Source organism: Equus przewalskii, chromosome 9, assembly GCF_037783145.1.
Source record: "Equus przewalskii isolate Varuska chromosome 9, EquPr2, whole genome shotgun sequence".
Classification (NCBI taxonomy): domain Eukaryota; kingdom Metazoa; phylum Chordata; class Mammalia; order Perissodactyla; family Equidae; genus Equus; species Equus przewalskii.
In genome coordinates, this window is record NC_091839.1 from 22,003,265 (window position 1) to 22,029,839 (window position 26,575).

Below are 26,575 nucleotides of genomic sequence, written 5' to 3' on the forward strand. Positions count from 1 at the left end.
AGACAATGGGTCACAGAGGGGTCTTTGAACAAACAGGTCCTGCCAAGGTCCCCTAGCTCACCAAACTTAGTGCATATACTTTGTGCATCTCTGGTGACAGCTGTCTTCCTGTTCTAAGCCTCTATGTAAATTATTTTAGGCGATTAAGGAGAGGGTAAAAAGCCCTTTGTGAGACTTTTTGCCTTGATTATCTTCAACTCAAAATAATCCCTGTGCCAAATCGGCACCGTTTGGGGAGGCTCATTCTAAACCCTTTCAGTATAATATATAGGGCTCCCCACAGACCCTACTGTCAAGCAGCCCCTCACAGAAGCCACCAGATTCCCTGGTGCTTCTGGCATAACACAGTGGTCATCCCAGAAGTCAGATTCCTTTGAATCTTCCTCCAAGATCGGCTCTCTTTGCCTGTCTTGGCTCTGCAGTACCTAAAAGAAGGAAGATGACTCTTAAATTCTACACTATCCAAAAGTAAAGTAATGAGGTTGTCAGTTTCACGAATGGTAGCAGAACACACAAGAATCCTGGGCCTGCAACAAAAGACAATTTTTCATGTCACAGCTGGGAGCAGGGCTTCATGTTTACACTTGTTTCTCTCGCCCTTCCCAAATGCAGAAGGATGATCGCAAACAGGCACGGGGTGTTCTTTACACACTGCTGACCTGCATCACAGCTGAGATTCCATACACTTAAGAAATGCCAGTATTTTAACCTGGGGCACCAGCCACAATGCCCAACTTTTTCCTCAGGTAAAAGCATTATCTTTATTAAATTGATCAAGTAATTAATCAGCCCTTTACCCCCAAGAAAGAAACAACCACCATCATCGAAGAATATTTGTCATATACATTATTATCCCTTCCTGAATAAGATAATTTGAAACTGAAGCTGCTAAAAGATATAAAAACCATGAAAGATGCATGGAGAAAATATGTCACAACAGGGTTGAATTCTCCCTTTAAATATGAGAAAACCGATCTTCTGAACAAAAAGGCCCATTAAAGATTCTGGACACCAGGACTTTGATTTCTGATGTTATGACATTGATGAGTCTTTAGGAGGCAGAAGGAGATGAACAGGACGACCACAAGAATTCACTGAAAAGTTAGTTCCAAGGATGAAGTGATGTCCCCTGATGAGGCAATAAGCTGAGAGAAAAGTTAAGAAACCAGAAGACAGCATTTTCTAAATCAATTTAAATTATTTGTCTTGTTGGAAAAAAATATCAATTTCTGCCCACATCAAAACAAAGTGATTCTGAGTGGATTTCTAAATACTGATATAAAATAATGTAATTCATAGAACAAAACAAAGGGAATCATCTCTACCTTTTTAGCATGGGGAAATGATTTTGACACTAAACAAAAACCAGTCACCATAATGGGGGAAATGACAAATTAGATTATAGGAAAATTAGGGGCCTTCCCAGTGGCTGAGTGTTTAAGTGCACACCCTCCAATTCTGCGACTCAGAGTTTCGCTGGTTTGGATCCTGGGTGCAGACCTAACACTGCTCCTTAAGCCATACTGGGGTGGCGTCCCACATAGCAGAGCCAGAAGGACCTACAAGTAGGATATACGTCTATGTACTGGGGGTCTTTGGGGAGAAAGAAGAGGAAAAAAAGATAAAATAGAAGATTGGCACCTGATGCTAGCTCAGGTGCCAATCTTTAAAAATAAATAAATAAAGGATTATAGGAAAATTAAAAACTGACCTTAATTAAATACATAGAGAGATAAAGAACACTCCACGAAAAGGTTTTTATATAATAGCACATCCTACAAACCAACTAGAAAAAGAGACATAATAGAAAAACTGGAAAAATATAACAAAGGACGTTTGAAAATGAAAGGTTTCCCAAAGTCTATTTAATATGTGAAAAGATTCTCAACTTCCTCAGTTATCGAGGAAAGGGAAATAAAATGCCTACCTGGAAACATTACACACTAATAAGAATACTAAGATAAAAATGACAGAAAATACTAAGGGTTGATATGATGTAGATAAACCAGGAATGTCATGGTCTGCTGGTGGTGTAAAGCTGGTTTAGAAGAAAAAGCTTTTTGGAAAACATTCCACAGTGTGTGATAAAGCCAGACAGATGTAAGCCTATGGTTAAAAAATTCTAATACCGGGGCTGGCCCCGTGGCCGAGTGGTTGGGTTCGTGCACTCCGCTGCAGGCGGCCCAGTGTTTCTTTGGTTCGAATCCTGAGCCCGGACATGGCACTGCTCATCGGGCCACGCTGAGGCAGCGTCCCACATGCCACAACTAGAAGGACCCACAACGAAGAATATACAACTATGTGCCAGGGGGCTTTGGGGAGAAAAAGGAAAAAAATAAAATCTTAAAAAAAAGAAAAAAATTCTAATACCATATATACACCCGAAAGATCTACATACATGCCTCACAAAGAGAAAATAATTTGCATTGGAGGAGTAGTTTCAATTTCCCCTAACTGAAAATCACTCATGTGAAGATTATCACAGGAAGGAATAAATTAATTCTTTGATACTTGATATCGATAAATTCGCAAACAGCATACAGAATGAGAAAAATTAAAACCAATTATGTGAATGCTGTTTTCTCATTTGTGTAAAATTGAAAACACTTGAAAGTTTTCTTTGGTCTTAGATATCAAAATATTGGTTACCTAGTGTGGAATTGGTGACTAGCAGGAGGAAAAATTTGGCTTGGGCAGAATGCTGCCAAATTCGATTTTTTTTTTAATTTAGGTGTTGAGTACAGAGGTATATTCATTTTGTATAAAGTTTCACTGAGCTGTGCATTTACAACCTGTGCACGTGATATTGACATTTTTAAAATACACAGCAACAACAAGACATGCTGAGAGAACTTAATGGATTTCTGGTTGGATTGCCATCATACTGTCCAGGTGGAAATTAAATATACTAAATAACTCTACTCTGATTCATTTTTGAGATTATGCTATAATTTCTAAGATAAACATTAAAATATAATGAATATGCAACCGCCAAATTGCAAGAGCTAAGAGGTAGAATTATTTAAAAAATAATAAAGAAGAAATTTATGATATAAAAACCAAGAACATATAACTGGGGTAATAAAGAGCACACTATAACTTGCTAATTACAATCTCAAATGTAACCTTTCATGTATTAAATAGAACTACACTAATTGCTGAGGTTACACATATTTTACTAAAGGCAGTTGGATATTTTTGAAAGAGGTACACCTAAAATATAAGAATTCATATAGAAAAATGAAAAATATATTCCATCTAAGTTTAAACAATTAAACTACCATATGGATATAGGTCAGATAAATTAGACATTTATGTTAAAGCAGTTTGCTATTATTACTATTATATTCTTTTTTATTTTTTAATTTTCAATTTCCCAATGTTATAGATGAAAAATAAGCATAATTTGACTTATTTTAAATTTATACATTTGTGCATATATAGACACAAGAATCATACACACATGTGTATATACATTCAAATACAAACACACATTTTGTTTACTGTCAAATTGTTGTAAATATATCTACGTGTATCATGAGTTTAAAATACGTTTCTCTATTTTTTTGACAAAGCATTCAATATGCCTCCATAAGACAAAATAAATTCTTCATTTCCAATATTTGAAAATTTAATTCTTCATATCAGCTTTATACTGTAAACATAGAGAGACCAATATTAAAATCATTTGTAAAATTAAGAAAATAATCATTTTTTTCTTTTAAATAGTCACAGGCCAACAGCAACACACAAAGGAAATGGATTCATGGCTTACCCCTTCAAATTACCCTTCTCCCATTGCTTCAGTTTAATGCAAGGCTCCCCCAGAACCTTATTTCCTCACCTTTGAGACATAGAAGTGCACCTTGGAACTTATTTCTGCCATGATGCCGATTAGGCGCTTTCACATTGTATAAAAAAAAATCTACTTTCTATAGATTCCAAAGTGCCTATAATTTTCTCCTAGATGAAATGCATTTTCAATAGGAATAACTTTACGTAATCTCTTTTAAAAATCTGCAAAAATATACTTCTGTGATCTCATTTCCCTGACTCCAGTTTAAATGGTCATTTTTACATGAAAATATTCTAAATATATTATCCTCCTTCATAAAATATTACTTCAAATGACTATGGTCTCTCTAAGGATGTCATGTACAAGATCTATACTTAGTCCTCAATGACTCAACCCTCTGAAACTGAATTTGCCCTCCAGTTTTACTTAATGCTCTTTATTTTCTGGGGGAGGATTCTCCTTCTTTCAGTTTCTCGAATGACAGTCTCAATTAGTGTTCCTGTTTTATGGAACATTTCCTACAATCCCATAAGTACTTAATGTCAGGAAAACTTATATCATATTGAAAATTACATTCTTAATGACTTCTCTATAACCTAGAGACTGTTTCCAGAGCCACTATTTTAACCACTACACAGAATCTCACCCCCCACTGCAAACATTAATGCATTTCAATTACATAAATATTGCATGATAATGACATTTTATTTACAGTGGCCATTCCTGATATTTTTTATCTAGGAGCAGAAGCTCAGTCATTCTTGTTGGCCCCTCTCTTGTCAAATGACTCTTTCATAAATGCACTTATACACTGAAGAAAGTTACTGAATAAATAAAAACATTTGAATAAACAAACATTTCACACATTTATTACGAGTTTCAGTGATTTTGTACTCCTTTCCAAGGAAAGCAGACCAGAGACACTCTGGAATCATGGCTCATGAGGATGTAGGGGCTGACAGTTGGGAAACAATTAGAGACTAGGGTGGAAATGTTCACCAGCCACAAATTGGGACTTTTAACAATTCCTAACCAAATGTGGATGATACATGAGGGAGTCCACAAACACACAAATGTGCACAGCAGTTTAAGGATGTTTTGCATAGCTGTGGCCTCAGGGTAGGATCTTGGGGACAGATTGTTCCTGCGAATGTATTGGACTCGCTGCTTATGCTTGTATAGGAGGAAAACCATGGAACCACTGGACCAGGTCATGAGCCCCAAACAGAATCCATCATGGAATAATAACAATGCTATGTACAGTGAATCTGTGATGTTGCTATGATTTACAGAATGACAGTAGCCATAATCTTTTTTCCCTGTGATGTTTGTATTGCTTTTTACACCAGTCATATGAAAAAGAACCAGAATATTTAGCATCAGGTGCAGGATCCAGCAGAGGATGGTGGAGATTCCCACGTACCTGGGAGCTTTTCCTTTAAGCTCTGCCCATCTGGAGTCCCTGGGACTGATCATAATCACCTGAAAGACGCTCAAGAGGCAGGTGGTGCCAATGGACACATCCCTGCCCACTCTGTTACCATAGGAAACAAGTTTGCATCCAAAATCACTAAGGAAAGGCTTCCACCCCAAAATTACCATTGTTTGTGGGAATCCTTTAAAAAGAAGAACAAAGAGGTTGGCTACAGTCAGGTGCTTGAGAATCAAATCTGTGGACCTCAACCTAAATCTTGTGTGGTAAAGGAAGACACAATAGTAAAGAACAAAGAAATTCCCCAAAATTCCGACTATCACCTGTAATACAAAAATCATTCCTACCACCAAATGCCTGCCTGGAGGACATTCTGTCAAATCCCAGGGAACAAGAGTCATCTTCCGATCCAGAGATTCCTGCATGTGAAAACGAGGCATGAGCTATATATGTCATGTCAACTGAAATTCAATATTCTCCTCTTACTTAATTTCCCACTTATAAATAATTAATTATAGTTTTTAATTTTAATAGGTCTCCAAGTATTGACTGTTTAATCAATAAAGTGCTTTCTACAGAATATTAGTCACTCCTATAAAGGCTGTATGTGTACATCCTGTATTCTTCAAAACTTCCTGAGCGGGTCAGTCTAATATTTCCGGTGAAAAGAGAAGCAGCACTGAGGCAGAGAAAGCTTAGTGATTTGTCAAATTCCAGCTGTTTTTATGGGAAGAGTGGAGATTTGAACTGGCTGGACTGGTATAATGGCAGTGCATTTATCAACAATGTTAATCTACAAAGCTAGTTAGATGTGTTCTTCAAAATACAGGACTATATTTAGAGGTTTTCATGCCATGTTACATTATTTTTAAAGGAGGGATTTTGTTTTATCTTTTTGAAACAACTTTCTATTTACGTGTAAATTTTTATTGTAGAGGCCAATACCAATTAGGAATCAAGATTTAAATATATTAGTAAAATCTGCATGCTCTGGCCGTGGTCTAATTCTATGCGGATGTGCCACAGAAACACAAATTTGCTTCTATGTCAGGAATGATATGGTACCGAGCAAAAGAACTGCTTCATGATCTATTGTGCCCTGAATTGTGAGAACTGAAACACCAATATGGGTAAAGTAGTGCTGGGCATAAATTTAATATTGCTAATGTGAAGTCATCAACTAATCTGTTTAATAACATCATTTAAGAAAAAGTAGAAACATGAGGGCAAGCTTTGTGAAACCATACTTAAATATTTTATGCATACAAAAATGTAAGTTGTGAATTCTTGTATACTTTATAAATTGAAATTTCAGAGCTTGTGATTGATATGTGAATTTTTTTTTTTTTTGAGGAAGATTAGCTCTGAGCCAGCATCTGCTGCCAATCCTCCTCTTTTTGCTGAGGAAGACTGGCCCTGAGCTAACATCCATGCCCATCTTCCTCTACTTTATATGTGGGATGCCTACCACAGCATGGTTTGCCAAGCCGTGGCATGTCCGCACCGGGGATCCGAACCGGCAAACCCCGGGCCGCCAAAGTGGAACATGCGCACTTAGCTGCGTCACCGGGCTGGACCCGATATATCAATATTTTTAAACCAGAGAATAGATCACAAGGTACTTTTGTGTCTAACTGCTATGTGAAATCCATTTGTTACATTACCATTATTTAAATTCTTCTTCTCTAAATTCAAAGTGAAAATTTGGTCTCACCAAAATCAACAGATCATGGATATTTTCAATAGTATAAAAGTAATGTCTCTGTGAACCATTTCACATACCCAGAGTTAGAGAAAACGTTTCTCTTCCAGCAATTGTCATTCCTATGTTCTGCTTCTGCAAAGGATTTGATAATTCTGTGGATTTACTCTACATTTTATTAACCATGAAGTTGTCATAGGCACACCTGTAGTAATCCTGGAAATGTAGTCTCTTATCCCTGTAAGGTGGCCTGACTGCAGACAGATTTTAGAACTACACCAAGATTCAAATTACAAATTAGATTTCATTCTCACTTGGATTAAACACCAACGATCACTCTCAGCGAGGATCACACTAAATTACATTAGGAGGCATCAGGGATGGTGTCAGGTCTAACAACCCCACCTCTCTTTCCCAGCTCAGCACAAACCTCAGAATCACTCCTCCTTTCTGCACGACTTCGGCACTGGATCAGGTTCAAACACGGAAGAATCTCTTTTCCCAATATCATCACTTACCCAGACTCCTGATACCCCTCCGTGCATGCAGACTGCCTCTCAGACTGAAATAGGAAACCCTCCCCGTGAATTCTCCCAGCTGCCAGGCTGCAGGTCAACAGAATGATCGCCACAGCTACTGTTGTGGGGAGAGAGGGAGGCAGCCAGACCACTAGATATGGGTTTGTGATTCTGTGACCTCATCTCCCCTCGGAACAGCAATCATCTTTTCACCTGTAGCTGCAATGAGAGGACAGGCTTGGGAAGCTGAGAATATTTGTGAAAAACTTTTTCCCGCTTGTCAATTATCAAAAACAACGACAATTTCTAGTTATCCTCCCAAAGAGACTTTTGCAGTGTTTGGAGAGACTCTCTCTTTTCCTTGATCTCTGGAGGTTGAGAGAGTCTCACTGAGAGGGAGCAGGCAATAATGTGGTCTGACACCTGAGTGAGTTATGTGAAGCACATGTGGCTGATGCTTGGCCTGCGGTGAGGTCTGTGCATCTCAGGCCTGTTACCAGAGTGTGGGCAGAGTGATGTCCCGGTCCCCTGAATATTCTCCTGCCTGGTCCCTAGGCTGGTCTCTGGGCAGGTAGGACAGCTATGGAGCGTGGGATAGTAGGGCTGCAACCAGGCAGGTCACGGTACTACTCAGACACTAAAGTTCAGGTCTGAGATAAGCCTGTACCAGGGGTGCTTAGGTGGATGGTTTCTCCTAGATGCCTTAGGTGTATCCTGTTGGCAGGCATGGCCTTCACTGGGTCCCTGGCAGGTGCCTGGGTGAGGAGAGCTGCCTCTGGTACACAGTAGAGCAGGTCTAGAGCTGCATCAAGGGCTTCTTGAAGGACAGTGATTTGGTCTCAGTTCTACTTGCCTGTTACTGGGAACACCTACAGGTGTGTCTCCTCCCAAGTCCGTTGGATGTGTCTCTTGTGGGTTCCTTGTGTGGGTACGACTGCCTCCAGACCGTGGAAGAGCAAATATAAAGGTGGGTCATGGGACTGCTTCAGGGATGGCAGTTGGACCAGAGTTTAGTGGACCTGTCACGGGGTGCTCGTGGGCATGGCTATGGGCGGGTCCATTGCAGGCGGAGCTGTCTCCAGGCTGTGCTAGAACACGGCTTCCTTCAGGTCATGGGATCACTTCAAGGGTAACCATTGGATCTGGGATTGGTGGGCCTTCTACCTCAGGCGCGGATGGGCTTGGCTGTTCCTGGGTACCTTGGCAGAAGAGGCCAGAGGCAGGACCACAGACGAGTCAGACTGGAGTTGAGTACAGAGAGTCACAGGGCTGCTTCTGGACCGAAGGCAGCACCACAGTCAGCGGGGCTGCCGCCAGGGCTTGGGGCTGCCTTCTGAAAGTGGTCCTCCTCACTCGGGCTCCACTGTGGTTTTGCAACCCCCTGCCTGGTTCCCACGCGTCCCACAAAGGCACTTCTTTTTCATGAACGGCTGACAAATTCTGTCTGGGGGCCGGGAGGCAGGGCAGTGCTGATGTCACTCCAGAATATAAATTCTAATTGCTCTTTTGTTGTTGTTGTTGGTCTTTTGTTTCACTCTTATCATAAGAGTGGTAATATATTTTGAAGTACGTTATCAATTTTACAAAAAATTGTTTTTTTCATCCAAAATACTCACCAGTCATTGGCAGATCTACAACCCCTTGTGTAACTTTTTAAACATTTTTAAACTTTATTTTATTGCAGTAGCATTGGATTATAACATTATATAGCTTTCAGATCTACATCGTAATATATTTTGAATTCTATGTAGATTACATCATGTTCACCACCCAAAAACTAATTATAGTCCATCCCCTCACATGTGAGCCTAATCACCCCTCTTGCCCTCCCCTCTCCTGCCTTCCCCTATGGTAACCATCAATCCAATCTCTGTTGCCATGTGTTTGTTTGTCCTTGTTTTTATCTTCTACTTATGAGTGAGATCATACGGTATTTGACTTTCTCCCTCTGAATTATTTCACTTCGTATAATACCCTCAAGGTCCAGCCTTGTTGTCACAAATGGCCGGATTTCCTCATTTCTTATGGCTGAGTAGTATTCCATCGTGTATATATATCACATCTTTATCCATTCTTCCCTTGATGGGCACCTAGGTTGCTTCCAAGTCTTGGCTATTGTGAATAATGCTGCAGTGAACCTAGAGGTGCATGTGTCTTTATGCATTTGTGTTTTCAAGTTCTTTGGATAAATACCCAGCAGCGGGATAGCTGGATCATATGGTAGATCTCTTCTTAATTTTCTGAGGATACTCCATACTGCTTTCCATAGTGGCTGCACAAGTTTGCACTCTCACCAGCAGTGTACGAGAGTTCCCTTCTCTCCACATCCTCTGGAACACTCATTGTTTCCTGTCTTGTTAATTATAGCCATTCTGACCGGAGTGAGGTGATACCTAATTGTAGTTTTGATTTGCATTTCCCTGACAGCTAATGACCTTGAGCATCTTTTCATACACCTGTTGGCCATCCGAATATCTTCTTTGGAGAAAGCTCTGTTCAGATCTTTTGCCCATTTTTTAATTGGGTTGTTGGGTTTTTTTTGTTGACATGTATGAGTTCTTTGTATATTTTGGATATTAACCCCTTATCTGATATATGGTTTATAAATATCTTCTCCCAGTTTTTAGGTTGTATTTTCCTTTTGTTGATGGTTTCCTTTGCTGTGCAGAAGCTTTTTAGTTCGATGTAGTCCCATTTGTTCATTTTTTCTTTTCTTTCCCTTGGCCAGTCAGACATGGGACTTGAAATTATGCTGCTCAGACCGATGTCAATGAGCGTACTGCTTATGTTTTCTTCTAGAAGTTTCATGAATTCGGGTCTTACATTCAAGTCTTTATGCCTTGTGTAACTTCTAGGGTTGTGTTAAGTTACATAGCAAAGGGGACTGTGCAGATATGATAAGGTGAAAATAAGAAGTTTATCCTAAATAATTTGGGTGGGCCCCATTTAAATATATGAGCTCTGAAATCAGAGATGTCAGAGACATGTGGCCAAAGGGGAAGTTAGAGGTTAGAAGCATAAAAGGATTTCATATGCTGTCTCTGTGATTGAATATGGGGGCTGAAAACACATGGAAATTACCCAAAAAAAACCCCAGTTATGCCAACAACTGCACAATCCTGGAATGATTTCTCCCTTGAGATGGAAGAAAAGTGCTCAGACCAGCTGCATCTTGAGTTTGGACTTTTGCGATCTTAACTAGAGTACTAAGCTAAACAAGCCCCAATGCTGACCTACACATTGTGAGAAAATACATAGGTGTTGTATTAAGCTACTAATTTTGTGGTAATTTGTTAGATCAGAAATAATAAACTAATACATGTAGGAATAAGTGTAATGATAAAATATTTAAGAAATAAAATAACATAAAAGTAACCATTAATTTCCCCAAGACCAGTTTTTTACCCTTTGTGGTATATCCTATTTTTAAATTGCATAAAAAATAAACACATACACACCATTAATATATTTGAATTTTTTCAATATTGAGATAAACATTTTCTTATTGGAGTTTTCCAACCAAATTCCTGTCCTTAATCAGTGATCTCTGAAGAAAACATTTTCAAGCACCGAGTGAGTGAATACTACCTCAGATTCATGTTGGGAACCAATGAACCACATTTATGGAAACACTTCCTGTTTATACATTTACAGATTTGAATCTGTCTCCTGCCATCACACACATCCTAGCGTATGTACCATTGATCTTGAATTGTGCACATGTGAATTATCCAGATGTTTTTTGAGATATGAGATTCCTTCACCTTTCAATTACACACTTTCATTCAGAGTAGGAAATTGCCACAGGGCCATCGCAAATGACTGTAAAACAGAATATCCCACTTGTGTACACATACTACATCTTTCATATTTTGGGGTACATTGTTATTGTCTCCCCCTCAGGGTTGCGGAGCCTGAGGAATAGCAGAGGTTTCCAGGGAAAACAAGTCATTAGAGGCCTCCCACTGGCAAACGTGTGTAGCCCCTCCAGCCCCTCTATACACAGAACCAGGCATGGTCCCAGGACGATGTCTTGGGCTGAGTCACCCACTTGGAGTGCCTGTGCTCCAAGAGGTTCCCATCCAAATGCTGCAGGTGTAGATTATGCTCCCAGAGGAACCATGACACATTCCCCTTAGAGCAGGGCTCAACTTCCAGCTGCATCCTATTCCCTCCCCCATCTTGCGTCTCCATCACCTAGAATGCAGTAAGGCACAAGACTGTAGGTCTGAGCTTTGAGTTCAGGCCCATTGAAGACCAGAATTTGTAGCACAAATCATTCATACCACCAACTCCCTGCTGCCCCTTCTATGGGTATTTGATTGCCTCTCCCTCTATTGCCTGTCTTCCTTGCTGTCTAATCTGTTGCATATGCACTCAGGGAACTAGGAAAGGTTCTCAGGGACATTGATACAGCACCTTCTTTGCTCCTCCTTGCCCCAAGTGGAGCTTAAATTCCTGGTGACTGGATGGCCATAACTGTCCTTCCCAGCATAAACATGTAGGGCACCGACCAGGCCTTATGCTAAAGGGGAAATGACAAATTAGTTTATATGGAAATTAAGAGCTGACCTTCATCAAAAATGAGACTGAGAGAGAGAGAGAGAACCGAGAGAGAGCTTGTAAAATACGTATATGAAGAATTGCTAGAAATAAACAGGAAAAAGAAAGACAAAACATTAGAAAAAAGTGAAAAGTATAATCGAGAATATACATTTGAAAAAGATACCAAAAGGCTATTTAATATGTGAAAAGATGTTCAAATTTATTAATAATCTAGAAAATGCAAATAAAACCAACCCCTTATACCCTCACACACCAACAAGAAAACTAAAATGAAAATTAAATAAATTAGCAGTGTTGTCAGGATGTGGGTAAAACAGAAATCTCATACACTGCTGGTAGACATGATAATTACTATAAAAAATACATCTTGGAAAATATTTCACTGTATCTTATAAATTTGAGCTGATGTAAACCTATAGTGTAACAATTTGGCTAACATATGTCTACCCAACTATTATTTGTACATTAGTCACTAAAGAAAATTTCTAGAATTTACATACCAGTACTATTCCCAACAGTCACCAATTTGAAAACACTCCTTGAGCATCAACAGTGAAACAGTTAAATGAATCCTTTGCTGTACAAACAGAGGGATAATATACAGCAATGTTAATGAGTAAACCACAGAAACATGCAGAAACGTGGATAAAGTCATCAACAGCCTAAAGAAAGAAAATGTTAAAAACAAATAAGGGAAGTCCTACGACTAGAATATACAACTATGTACTCGGGGGGGGGGGGTTTGGGGAGAAGAAGAAAAGAAAACGAATAAGGGGATATCTTCTTATTTACATAAAATTTTACAAAATAGGCTGAAAGTTGCATATGCCCTTAGATAAAAGAATATTGCTCAACCATAGAGGTAGTGACTATGGAAGAAAGAATAAAGATTGTAGCTTGCGGAGCATACTGACAATGTGTTTCATGATACATCTGTTACAGAGACAAGTGTGTTCAGATGGTGAAATTTCATAAAGCTGTGTATTTATGATCTGTATGTGATGTCAAATTTTTTTAGTACAATCAATGATAAAACACTTGATAGGAGGAGCTTAATAGATTATTGTTGGCTGTGTTGCCCCCTTGCTGTCCTGCTGGAGGTGAAATGTATTAAATAACAACACTCTGGTTCGTTTTTAACAGTATGCTATAATTTCTATTTAAACTAAAGCGTAATGAATATACACCCTCCACGTAGAAGTAGTAAAGTATAGAATTATTTAAAAAATAATAGGCAAGTTACAGCAGAAAAACTAAGAACATAAAATAGGTGTAATGAAGAACACAAGATATATTGGTAAATCCAATCTGTAATATATTCATTATTATTTTGAACATAAATAGACTAATTGCTCCTCTTAATATCAAATATATTTTATCATATTTTTTCAGAGATATAGGTAAAATATATTGATTAAATTAAAGAAAAGAAAAAGTATATTAGATGTAACTTTGATCGATTAAACAAGCAGCATGACGATACACATATCAGATACATAGACTTGGGATTAGTCTGCTGGGGCTGCCTCAGTAAAATGCCACAGGCCGGTCACTTAAACAATGCATATTGACTTTCTCACAGTTCTGGAGGCTGGAAGTCCAAGCTCAAGGTGCTGACAGCGTTGATATCTCCTGAGGCCTCTCTGCTTCACTGGCACATGGGTATCTCTTCTCCGTGCCTCCCATGGCCATGTTGTGTCTGTTATGTGCACTCCTGGTGTCTCTTCTTCTTATATAGAAACCAGTCCTACCGGATAGGGCTCCACCCTTATGGCTTGATTTACTCATAATTAGCTTTTCCAAATCCTATCATGGGATACAGTCATATTCGGGGTTAGGGATCCAACATACAAATTTTAATGGTGTGTAATTCAGTCCATGACATACGTTAAGCTTAAGGAAGTTTGTTAGTATTGTAATTAGTATTTTTATTTTGTAATTTCCTTTTCCCCAAATATTGATTGTTGGAAAACAGACATAATTTGATTAATATCATATATATTCACGTGTACATATATGTATATACACACAATGAAAGAGAGACAAACATATATACAAACACTTGCAAACATAAACACACACACATTTCTTGCTTGCTTTGTGGTCTAATACGTGGTTAGTCTTTCTAACATTCTTATGTGAACTAAAAAAATGTGTTTCTCTGTTTTGTGGCACAAGATTCAATATACATCCATTAGTTTTAACTAATTATTTTGTTTTTCCATTTTGAATCTTTAATACATTGCATCAGCTTTAAAGCGTAAATACAAAAACAGCTGTATTAAAAAATTTATTAAAGTAGAAGAAATTTCCATTTTCCTCCTTTGAAAATATGTCAAAAATGGCACCTAAAAAAATGAGTTTGTAAGAGAGAAATCTCAAATAAATAAAATTAGGAATGAGAGAGGAGAAATCACAACAGATACCAAAGAAATACAAGGGATCATAAGAGAATACTATGAAAAACTATATGCCAACAAATTGAACAACCTAGAAGAAATGGACAAATTCCTGGACTCTTACAACCTCCCCAAACTGAACCAGGAAGAAATGGAGAATCTGAATAGGCCAATCACAAGTAAAGAAATAGAAACAGTAATCAAAAACCTCCCCAAAAATAAGAGTCCAGGACCAGACAGCTTCTCTGGAGAATTCTACCAAACATTCAAAGAAGACCTAATACCTATCCTTCTCAAACTATTCCAGAAAATTGAGGAAGATGGAGTACTCCCCAACACATTCTATGAAGCCAACATCACTCTGATCCCCAAACCTGACAAGGACAACACAAAGAAGGAGAACCACAGGCCGATATCACTGATGAGCATAGATGCAAAAACCCTCAACAAAATTCTGGCAAACCAAATACAGCAATACGTAAAAAAAATTATACACCATGATCAAGTGGGATTTATACCAGGGACACAGGGATGGTTCAACATCCGTAAGTCAATCAACGTGATACGCTACATTAACAAAATGAGAAACAAAAACCACATGATCATCTCAATAGATGCAGAGAAAGCATTCGACAAGATCCAACACCCATTTATGATAAAAACCCTCAATAAAATGGGTATAGAAGGAAAATACCTCAACATAATAAAGGCCATATATGACAAACCCACAGCCAACATCATACTCAATGGACAAAAACTGAAAGCCATCCCTCTGAGGACAGGAACAAGACAAGGGTGCCCACTTTCACCAATCCTATTCAACATAGTACTGGAGGTGTTAGCCAGAGCAATTAGGCAGGAAAAAGGAATCCAAAAAGGCAGTGAAGAAGTAAAACTCTCGCTGTTTGCAGATGACATGATCTTATATATAGAAAACCCCAAAGAATCCATAGGAAAACTGCTAGAAATAATCAACAGCTACAGCAAAGTTGCAGGGTGTAAAATCAACATACATAAATCAGTAGCATTTCTATACACAAACAACGAACCAACAGAAAAAGAACGCAAGAACTCAATCCCATTCACAATCGCAACGAAAAGAATAAAATACCTTGGGATAAATTTAACCAAGGAAGTGAAAGATTTATACAATGAAAACTACAAGACTTTCTTGAAAGAAATGGATGACGACATAAAGAGATGGAAAGACATTCCATGCACATGGATTGGAAGAATAAACATAGTTAAAATGTCCATACTACCTAAAGCAATCTACAGATTCAACGCTATCCCAATAAGAATCCCAAGGGCATTCTTTACAGAAATTGAACAAACAATCCTAAAATTCATATGGGGCAGCAAAAGACTGCGAATTGCTAAAACAATCCTGAGTAAGAAAAACAAAGCCGGAGGCATCACAATCCCCGATTTCAAAACATACTACAAGGCTACAGTGATCAAAACAGCATGGTACTGGTACAAAAACAGGTCCACAGATCAATGGAACAGAATTGAAAGCCCAGAGATAAAACCACACATCTATGGACAGCTAATCTTCGACAAAGGAGCAGAGGGCCTACAATGGAAAAAAGAAAGTCTCTTCAACAAATGGTGTTGGGAAAACTGGACAGCTACATGCAAAAGATTGAAAATTGACCATTCTTTTTCACCACACACCAAAATAAACTCAAAGTGGATCAAAGACCTAAAGATTAGGCCTGAAACAATAGTCTTCTAGAAGAGAATATAGGCAGTACACTCTTTGACATCAGTTTCAAAAGAACTTTTTCGGACACTATAACTCCTCAGATGAGGGAAACAATAGAAAGAATAAACAAATGGGACTTCATCAGACGAAAGAGTTTCTTCAAAGCAAGGGAAAACAGGATTGAAACAAAAACACAGCCCACTAATTGGGAAAAAATATTTACAAGCTACTTATCCGACAAAGGATCAATATCCATAATATACTAAGAACTCACACAGCTTAACAACAAAAAAACAAACAACCCGATCAAAAAATGGGCAGAGGACATGAACAGACATTTCTCCAAAGAAGATATAAGTATGGCCAAGAGACACATGAAAAGATGTTCATCATCCCTAATCATCAGGGAAATGCAAATCAAAACTACACTAAGATATCACCTTACACCCATTAGATTGGCAAAAATATCCAAAACCAAAAGTGACAAATGTTGGAGAGGTTGTGGAGAAAAAGGAACCCTCATACACTGTTGGTGGGAATGCAAACTAGTGCAGCCACTATGGAAAACAATATGGAGATTTCTCAAAAAGTTAAAAATAGAAATACCCTATGACCCAGCCATCCCACTACTGGGTATCTACCCTAAGAATCTGAAATCAATCCCAAGAATCCCATGCACCCCTATGTTCATCGCAGCATTATTTACAATAGCCAAGACGTGGAACCAATCTAAATGCCCAGAACCTGACGACTGGATAAAGAAGATATGGTATATATACACAATGGAATACTACTCAGCCATAAAAAAGGACCAAATTGTTCCATTCGCATCAACATGGATGGACCTAGAGGGTATTATGTTAAGCGAAATAAGCCAGACAGAGAAAGATGAACCCCACTTATAGGTAGAAGTTAACATATAGACATGGAGAACCGATCGGTGGTTACCAGGGAAAAGGAGAGGGGTGGAGGTGGGGGGAGGGCACAAAGGGTGAAATGGTGTGCCCACAACATTACTAACAATAATGTAGAACTGAAATCTCACAGGGTTGTAATCTATCATAATCTTAATAAAAAAAAAATGAGTTTGTGACACCCCTCCAAATGCCTATTCTCTCATTGCTACAAGATTAATGGAAGGCTTCACCATCAATTTATTGTCTCACCTGGGAAACATGAGTGAGCCATGGAACCAGTTCCTTGCTAACATGCCCAACTGGCTTCTTCACGTAATATGAAAAACAACCTACTATGCTTCCCCCAAACAACGTCAATTATGCCAGTCAGCATGCATTTTTTTAATGGATAACCCTCACCTGAGGCCTTTTAACAATTAGCAAACACATTCTTGCGCTCTTCTTTGTGTACTGTCGGTCAATCTGGTCCTTTCTACATTTTAAAATCTCCCCTCAGAATATCATATTTTAAATGACTACATCTCGCCAAAGATGTAACATACAAAATTCATGCTTGTCACTCAATCCTTCTACACCCTGAACCTAATTTACTCTCGAACTAAACTCCATGCTATTCAATATTGTGAGGAAGAATCCTTCTTTTTTCAGTTTATTAATGAACATCACATATAGTTTTTCTATCTTGTGGAATATATCCTACTATCACATAAATAGCTAAAGTCAGTGAAAATTAAATATATCTGATTGAAAGTTACACTCTCAAATATTTCTCCAGATTTCTCTTGAAATAATCTGGAGATTATTTCAAGAACCACCGCTTTGATATTGCATAGACTCTGAACTCTTCCACTGCAAACATTAAGAAAATCTGAATTACATAAGCATTAAGATGATAACTATATAACATTTTACATAGAATTAATATTCATTTTATTGTTTATTTTGGAGAAGAATGGTATGACTTATACTCTCTAAATGTGAAAGTTGATAAATTTGATTAATCCTGAAGGGAATTAACACATAAACAGTGAACCACTATAAATATACATGCAATTTACAAATTTATGATAAGTTTAGGTGAGTTTATATTCTTTCCCCAGAAAAGCAGAGCGTTGATAATCTGGAGTCATGGCTCATGAGAATGTAGGGACTTACAGATGGAAAACATTCAGCTATTAGCATAGAAGTGTTCACCAGCCACAAACTGGATCTCTTAAATACTGTCAAACAAATGGGGAAGACAGAGGAGAGTCCACAGACAAACAAAGGTGTGCACCAGGACAAGAATGCTTTGGGTGGCTCTGGTCTCACGGGAGGATCTCAGGGAAAGATTGTTCCTACGCATGTATTGGACTTGCTGCTTGTGCCTGTATAGGATGAAAACCATGGAGCCACTGGACCAGATCATGAATCCCAAGAAGAAGTCATCATAGAATGAAAACAATGTTGCATACAGTGCCTCGCTGATGTTGCCGTGAATTATCAAATAACAGTAGCCATAGTCTCTTTTCCTTGTTATGTTTGTGTTGCTCCTTTTGTCAGTCATTATAAAAAGAATCATAATACTTATCATCATGTTCAGAATCCAGCAGAAAATGGTGGAGCTGCCCATGTGCTTGGGAGCTTTTACTTTAAGCTGAGTCCACCTAGAGTTCAAGGGGATAATGGTGACGGCCTGGAAGACACTCAAGAGGCAGGTGGTGCAAGAGACACATTCCTGCTCACTTTGTTAACATAGAAAACAAGTTTACATCCAATATCATTGAGGAAATCTTTTAATCCAAAAGCTAGCATTGTTTGGAAGACTCCTTTAGAGAGAATGACTGAGAGGTTGGCTACAGTCAAGTGCGTGAGAATCAGATCTGTGGACCTCAACCTGTATCCTGTCACGTAAAAGAAGAGATAATGGTAAAGAAGATAGAAATTGCCCCCAATTCCCACACACTCTAATAAATTTGAGCTGATGTGAACCTACGGCCCAACAATTTCACTAACATATATATATATAGATACAAAACTCTTATCCGTACATTAGTCACTTAAGAAAATGTCTAGAATTTACATAGCAGTACAGTTACTAATAGACACAAACTGAAAATACTCAAATGAACATCCACAGTGGAATGATGAAATTAATGCTTTGATATCCGAGCGCTAGAGTAATATACAGCAACGTTAATGAATAAATCACAGCAACATGCAACAATACAGATAAATTAGTAAACAACATAAGAAAAGACAATGTTAAAAGTCAGTAAGGGAACACTTTTTTTATTTACATAAAAGTAAAAAAAAGAGGCAAAATGTTAACATATGCTCTTAGATATAAGAATACTGTATAACCTTAGAGGTAGTGACTGTGAAAGAGCAAAATGTCGCTTTGGTGGGGAGGGTGCTGAGAGGATTATGTTTTGTGACACATGTGTTACATAGACAAATATGTTTACTTTGTGAAAGTTTATTAAGCTCCACATTTATGTGCTGCATGTGACATTAATTTGTTTTTTTAGTATGGATCAACAATGAAAAATACAATCTGGGAAGAGGGTAACAGAGCACTGCTGGATTGCCACCACGTCGTCCAGGTGGAGGTTACGTGCATTAAATAACAACGCTCTGATAGTTGTTAACAGGAGGCTATAGTTTAAAGACTAAAACTACAGCATAACGAATAGACTACGTTGAAGTAGAAGTCATAAGATACAGAATTATTTTTAAAATAATACAGAAGTTAAATAAACAATGAAGAACATAAAACAGGTGTGATGAAGAACATATGATAAATTGGTAAGTTTGATTTGAAATATATTTTTTATTATATTGAACATAAATGGACTAATTGCTCTGTTAATGTCAAACATATTTCAGTATATTCAGTTGGCTACTTTTTAAAGATATGTATCTAAATATATGGATTAAATTAGAAAAAAGGAAAAATACATTCCATGTAACTATAAACAATTAAACAAGTAGCATGGTGATAGAAATATCAGATAAAGAGACTCGGTATTAGTCTGCTATACAAAATACCATAGGCTGGAAGGCTTAAATAATAGAAATATATTTTCTCACGAATCTGGAGGCAGAAAGTCCAAGATCAAGGTGCTGGCAGAGTTGAGATCCCCTGAGGCGTCTCTCCTTGGCTTGCAGACAGCTGTCTCCTTCCTGAGTCTTCCATGGCCACGTCTCTGTTCATGTGGAAGCTAGTGTCCCTTCTTCTCATGAGGATGCCACTCCTCCAGGATTAGTGCTCCACCCTATGGCTTCATTTGATCATACTTGCCAATTCCAAGGCCCTATCACCAAGTATAGTCATGTTAGGGATAGGGGATTCAACATACAAATTTTGAGAGGACATAATTAAGTCCATAACATACTTTAAACTTAAACCAATTTGTTAGTATTGCAATTAGTAGTTTTTACATAATTTCCTCTCACTTTTCATTACATAATTCACTTTTCCCAAAATATTGATTGATGGAAAACAGGCAAAATTTGATTGATTTTATGCATATTCATATTTCATATGTGTACATGTGTATACACACATATATAGAGAGAAACATATTACAAACATGCGCAAACATAAACACTCACACATATTTCTTTCTTACTTTGCGATTTAATGTGTGTTGTACAGTCTAACATTCTCATGTGAACTTAAAAATAATACGTGCTGGGGCCGGCCCCGCGGCCGAGTGGTTAAGTTCGCACGCTCCACTGCAGGCAGCCCAGTGTTTCGTTGGTTCGAATCCTGGGCGCGGACATGGAACTGCTCATCAAGCCACGCTGAGGCGGCGTCCCACATGCCACGACTAGAAGGACCCACAACGAAGAATATACAACTATGTACCGCAGGGGTTTGGGGAGAAAAAAGGAAAAAAATAAAATCTTAAAAAAAAAAGAAATAATATGCGCTTCCCTATTTTGTGGCACAAGATTCAATACAGATGCATTAGATCTAACTAATTATTTTAGTTTTCAATTTTGAATTCTTAATAGAGTGCATCAGCTTTATAGTGTAAACACCATTAAAAGGTTAAAAGATTAATTAAAATTGAGAGAAAGCTATATTAAAATATTCATTAAATTTAAGAAATTGTCACTTCACTCGTTTGAGAACACGTACACCAAAAACATCGCATACACGAAATGATTTCATGGCTAATTCCTCCAAATGTCTATTCTCTCACTGTTTCCAAGATTAGTGCAAGGGCCAGCTGTAAACTTACTGCCTCACCTAGAAACATGAGAGTGAACCATGGAACCTGTTTCTCGCTAACATGCCCAATTTGCCTCCTCGCGTAATAGACTGAGCAAAAACCATGAACCATAATAGAAGAAACTACTATCAGATTATAGTTAAATTAAGAGCTGTTGCTCATTAAAAGACAGCACCCCAGGAAAAGACTTTCATTCAGCATACATGAAAATTTCTACAAATCAACAAGAAAAAGAAACCCAATAGAAAAGTGGCAAAAATATACCAAAGGATAATTTTTTTCAGAAAGCTACTCAAACTGTATTTACACGTGAAGAGATATTCAAATTCAGTAGTAATAAAAAATACAAATAAAACTCATATCTGGAAACATTACACACCAACGAGAATATGAACATGAAAATGACTGAACACACCAGGTGTTGGCATGATGTGGATAAACTAGGAATTTTGTCCCCTGCTCATAGGAATGAAAATTGGTTAATAAAAAAGCCTTCTGGAAAATATTTCATAGCATGTAATTAAACTGCATATGCAAAGATACAGGCAAAAGTTCCACTGCCATATATATGTCTCCAAGACTTTTACTAAAGTGACTCTCAAAATGAAAAGAATTTACATATGAGTACTAGTTCTAAGAGCTCCAAACTAAAAATCGCTCAAGTGAACATCAATGGAAGAATGATTAAATTAATTATTTGATAGACAGCTCTGATAAATTCTTAAATAACACAGACAAAAAGGAAATAAGCAAATTAATGCCATATTGCTTGAGTTGCATACAATTAAAAACAGGCTGAAAGACTGCTATGTTATTAGATGTCAGGATATTGTTTACTCAGCGGAAGTATTGACTGCTTGATGGAAAAAAGTTGTGGTGAATGCTGCCATATCCTGTTTTTTTTTTTAAATCTGGCTGTTGAGCACAGAATTATGTTCAGTTTGTGAAATTCCATTGAGCCCTACATTTATGTGACATAAATTTTCAAATATAGATGAACAATAAAAGAATTGGAATAAATTAGATTATTGTTGGATTGCCATCACACTGTCTAGGAGGATGCTAAATATATTACATAACCACATTCTGATTAATATTTCACAGTATGCTGTCATAGCTCAGTTAAAAATGAAAAGATATTGATTGTATAAATTCCAAGCAAATGAAGTAAAATGTAGAAGTATTTAAAAAATTAATATGGAAATGTTTAGACAGAAAAACCAGGAACATACAACAGGTGTAAAGTAGACCAGGCAGTAAGTTGCTAAATCTAATCCCCAATGTAACTGTTATCGTATTACAAATAACCACACTAGGGGCCGGCTCCATGGTGCAGTGGTTAAGTTCATGCACTCTGCTTTGGCAACCTGGGGTTCACAGGTTTGCATCCCAGGTGCAGACCTACACATTTCTTATCAAGTCATGCTGTGGCAGCATCTCACACACAAAATAGAGGAAGATCGACAGACATGTTAGATCAGTGACAATCTTCCTCAAGCGAAAAGAGGAACATTGCCAACAGATGTTAGCTCATGAAAAAGATAATAATAATTAATTAAATAAATAATTAGACTAATTACTCTTGTTAAAATTAAGCACAATTTGCTAAATTCAATTGGTTACTGTTTCAAGCAATAGAGTTAAAATATAAGGATTAAATTCACAAATAAGAAAAATGCATTCCATGTAATTTCAACCAATTGATTATCCTAACTATAAAGGGGCAAAATATAAAGTTATTTTAATTTATTGATAGAGAAAAAGTTAAATAGGCAAGAATGGGAAAATAGAATAGGTGCAATGAGGAGGATTGAAAAATAGAGGAATCCATTCCCAAATATATCCACTTTTATCGTCACCTTAAAGATGTCTCCTAATATGGTCAAATATTTTTTAGCATATTCAGTTGGATATTGTAAGAGATACACCTAAAATATAAAGATTTATATAGAAAACGAAAAATACAGAAATGTAACCAACTGAACAACTAGCACTGGCAGATGGATATATATATATATATATAAATATTTAATTCAGATAGACAAGACTTCAGTGCTGAAGTAGCTTATAATTACGGTAATTAGTCTTATTTTTTTATTTCTTAATTTATGTCTCCAATGTTATTTATGGATGAAAACTAAAAATAATTTGGCATGTTACATATTTATACATATGCATATATAAACACACAGATACACAGAAATATATGTGTATATACACATGCACAGATATGCCAACATATATGAGTATATATACAAATATATACGTATGTGTATATACACACAGAAGCATATTGTTTGATGTCTAATACGTATGTAAATATTTCAAAGTGAATCATGTGAGCTTAAAATATCTTTCTCCGTTTTTTCAGCAGAAGGGTCAATATATATCCATTAGGTCAAAATAATTCCTTGTTTTTCAAATATTTGAAACCCTACGTCTTTGTATCTGCTTTATAATGTAAATATGGAGAGACTTATACTAAAAGTATTTCTAAAACATCTAAAATTGATGAAATATCCATTTTATTCCTTTGAATATCCACGGGCCCAAATTGACACATATAAAATATGAATTCGTGACTTACCCCTGCAAGTTGCTATTCCTTCTTTGTTTCATGATCAATTTAAGGCTCAACCACACCTTTATTTCCTCAACTTAAAGACATGAGAGTGCTCCTTGGACTCTATTCTGCCAAAATGCCCAGTTGGCATCTTCCCATAACAGAAAATTCTACCTTGAATTGATCTAAATGTGCACGGCATTTTTCCCAGACAGAATGCATTTTAGTAGCTAACATTTACTTGATGTCATTTAAAAATAAGCAGAAAGACATTTTTGTAACCTCATTTTTCTGATTCAGTTCAACATGACCAATTCTACATGAAAATCTTTCAAGTATACTATCCTTCTCTGTGATAAATTATCTCATATGTTTGTGTTCTCTCTAAGCATGGAATGCATAAACCTCACCGTTGTTGCTCAATGCGTCTAATCTCTGAAACTGTATACCCTTTGCTTAACTCCATGTCCTTCAATTTTCTGTGGGAGAATTTTCCTTCCTCCAGTTTCTTGAACGACAATCTCATTGGTTTTTCTGTTTTACTGAACTTTTTCTATAATCCTATATGTAATATGTCCTGAAAATTTATTATATCAGATTGAAAGTTACACTCTTAAAACCTTCTCCATAATCTCAAGATTGTTTCTAGAACCACTATTTTAACACTACGTAGACTCTCAACTCCTCCACTGGAAACATGAATAAAGTTTCAATTACATATATATTAAATTTGATAAATATATCACACAACTTATTGCTATCGGTGTTGTTATTTATTTTGGAACAGAAGCTCAGTCTAACTTGTTTACGACTCTCTTGTCACGTGGATATTTCATAAATGTGCTTACACACTGAAAGCGATTAATGAATAAACAACTAACCATTGTGAATATGCATATAATTTACATATTTGTGATAAGTTTAGGGAATTTCATATTTCATTCTAAACAAAGCAGAACCCAGCTACTCTGGAGTCATGGCTCATGGTAATGTAGGGGCTGACAGTTGGGAAACATGCAGTGATCAGTGTAGAAATGTTCTTCAGCCGCAAACTTGGATTGTTAAAAACTGTCAAACAAATGTGGAAGACAGAGGAGAGAGTCCACAAAGATACAAAGGTGCAAACAAGGACAAGGATGCTTTGGGTGGCTCTGGTCTCAGGGGAGGATCTGGGGGAGAGATTGTTCCTATGAATATGTTGGACCTTCTGCTTGTGGCTGTGCAGTTTGAAAACCATGGAGCAACTGGCCCAGACCATCAGCACCAAACAGAAACCATCATGGAATAATACCAATAGCAAAGAGAGTGACTCTGTAATTTTGCCGTAAAATACTGTATAACAGTAGCCATAATCCATTTTCTTTGTGATGTTTGCCTTGATCCTTTTCTCAGTTATGTGAAAAGGAACCAAAATATTCAGCATCATGTTCAGGATCCAGCAAAGGATGCTGCAAGTGCCTATGTACTGGGGACACTTTACTTTAAGCTCTGCCCACCTGGAATCCCTGGGACTGATCACAATCACTTGGAAGACACTCAAGAGGCAGGTGGTGCCAATGGACACATCCCTGCCCACTCTGTGAACATAGAAAAGAAGTTTGCATCCAATATCATTGAGGAAAAGTTTCAACCCAAAAGCTGTCATAGTTTCTGAGACTCCTTTGGAAAAAATAACTAAGAGATTGGCTAGTGTCATGTGGCTGACAATCAAATCTGCGGGCCTAAACCTGCGTCCTGTGAAGTAGAGAAAGAGAAAATGGTAAACGAGAGAGAAATTCCCCAGAATTCCAAAGACAGTCTGTAATAAAAACATCATTCCTATCACCAAATCCCTGGTGGCCATTCTGTCTCATCCCAGGGAGTGATACGCATCTTCCGAGCCAGAGATTCCTGCATGGAAAATGAGGCATGAGCTCTAGGTATCACGTCAACTGAAATTTCAATATTCTCCGCTTACATTAGTTCCCACTGGAAAATAAGTATTTATAATTTTTCCTTTCGAAGAGGTTTCTGAGAGTTGAATGTCTAACACTGAAAGATCTTTCAGAGAATATGGATCACTATATAACGTCATGTATGTAGTTACCTTGTATTCTTCATAAATTCTTGAGAATGTCAGAACTAGTCTTTCATTGAAAAGATAAAGAGAAAAGAGGCAGATAAATGTTAATGATTTGTCCAAATTTAAACCCTTATTATGGGAAAGGTGAATAGGAGAATCTTGCTGGACTGGTAAAATGGTAGTGCATTTAAACACAGTGCTATTTTAACAAAGCTATGGTAGTTAATTTTGTTCTTAGATAAAATACTGATGTATATTTAGATGTTTTCATATCTTGTCAGGTTATTTCAGTTTCAGTGGTATTTTATTATATTTTTGAAGAAGTTTTCATTTATTTTTAAACCGTTATTGTACAGCCCAACACCAATTATGAACAGAGGTTTAAATTTCGTAATAAAATATCATTACTATTAAGGCCATCAAGTCGATTCTAACTTCTAATGACCTTGTGTACTGCAGAGTGGAATCCTGCCTGGTGTTTTTGCCTCCATCCTCTCTCCTTCCTGTGCTGTATCAGACAATGTTTTGCTACTATTCATAGAGTTTCGTGGCCAATGGTTTTGGAAGTGGGTGGCTGGGTCCTTCTTAGTCTGTCTTGGTCTGGAAGTTCTACTGAAATCTGTCCAACACCTCTTGGTATTTGAAATACCGGTGACCTTACTTCAGCATCACAGCAACACACAACCACC

General features: G+C 37.4%; 1 protein-coding gene across 1 annotated transcript; it reads right to left on the minus strand.

Annotated features, from left to right (window-relative positions):
- Nucleotides 1–24,767: 24,767 nt before the first annotated feature.
- On the minus strand, nt 24,768–25,667 carry LOC103547968 (vomeronasal type-1 receptor 4-like). Its single transcript, XM_008515494.2, has one exon. The coding sequence runs from the start codon at nt 25,665–25,667 to the stop codon at nt 24,768–24,770; it is 900 nt and encodes a 299-aa protein (XP_008513716.2).
- Nucleotides 25,668–26,575: the final 908 nt, after the last annotated feature.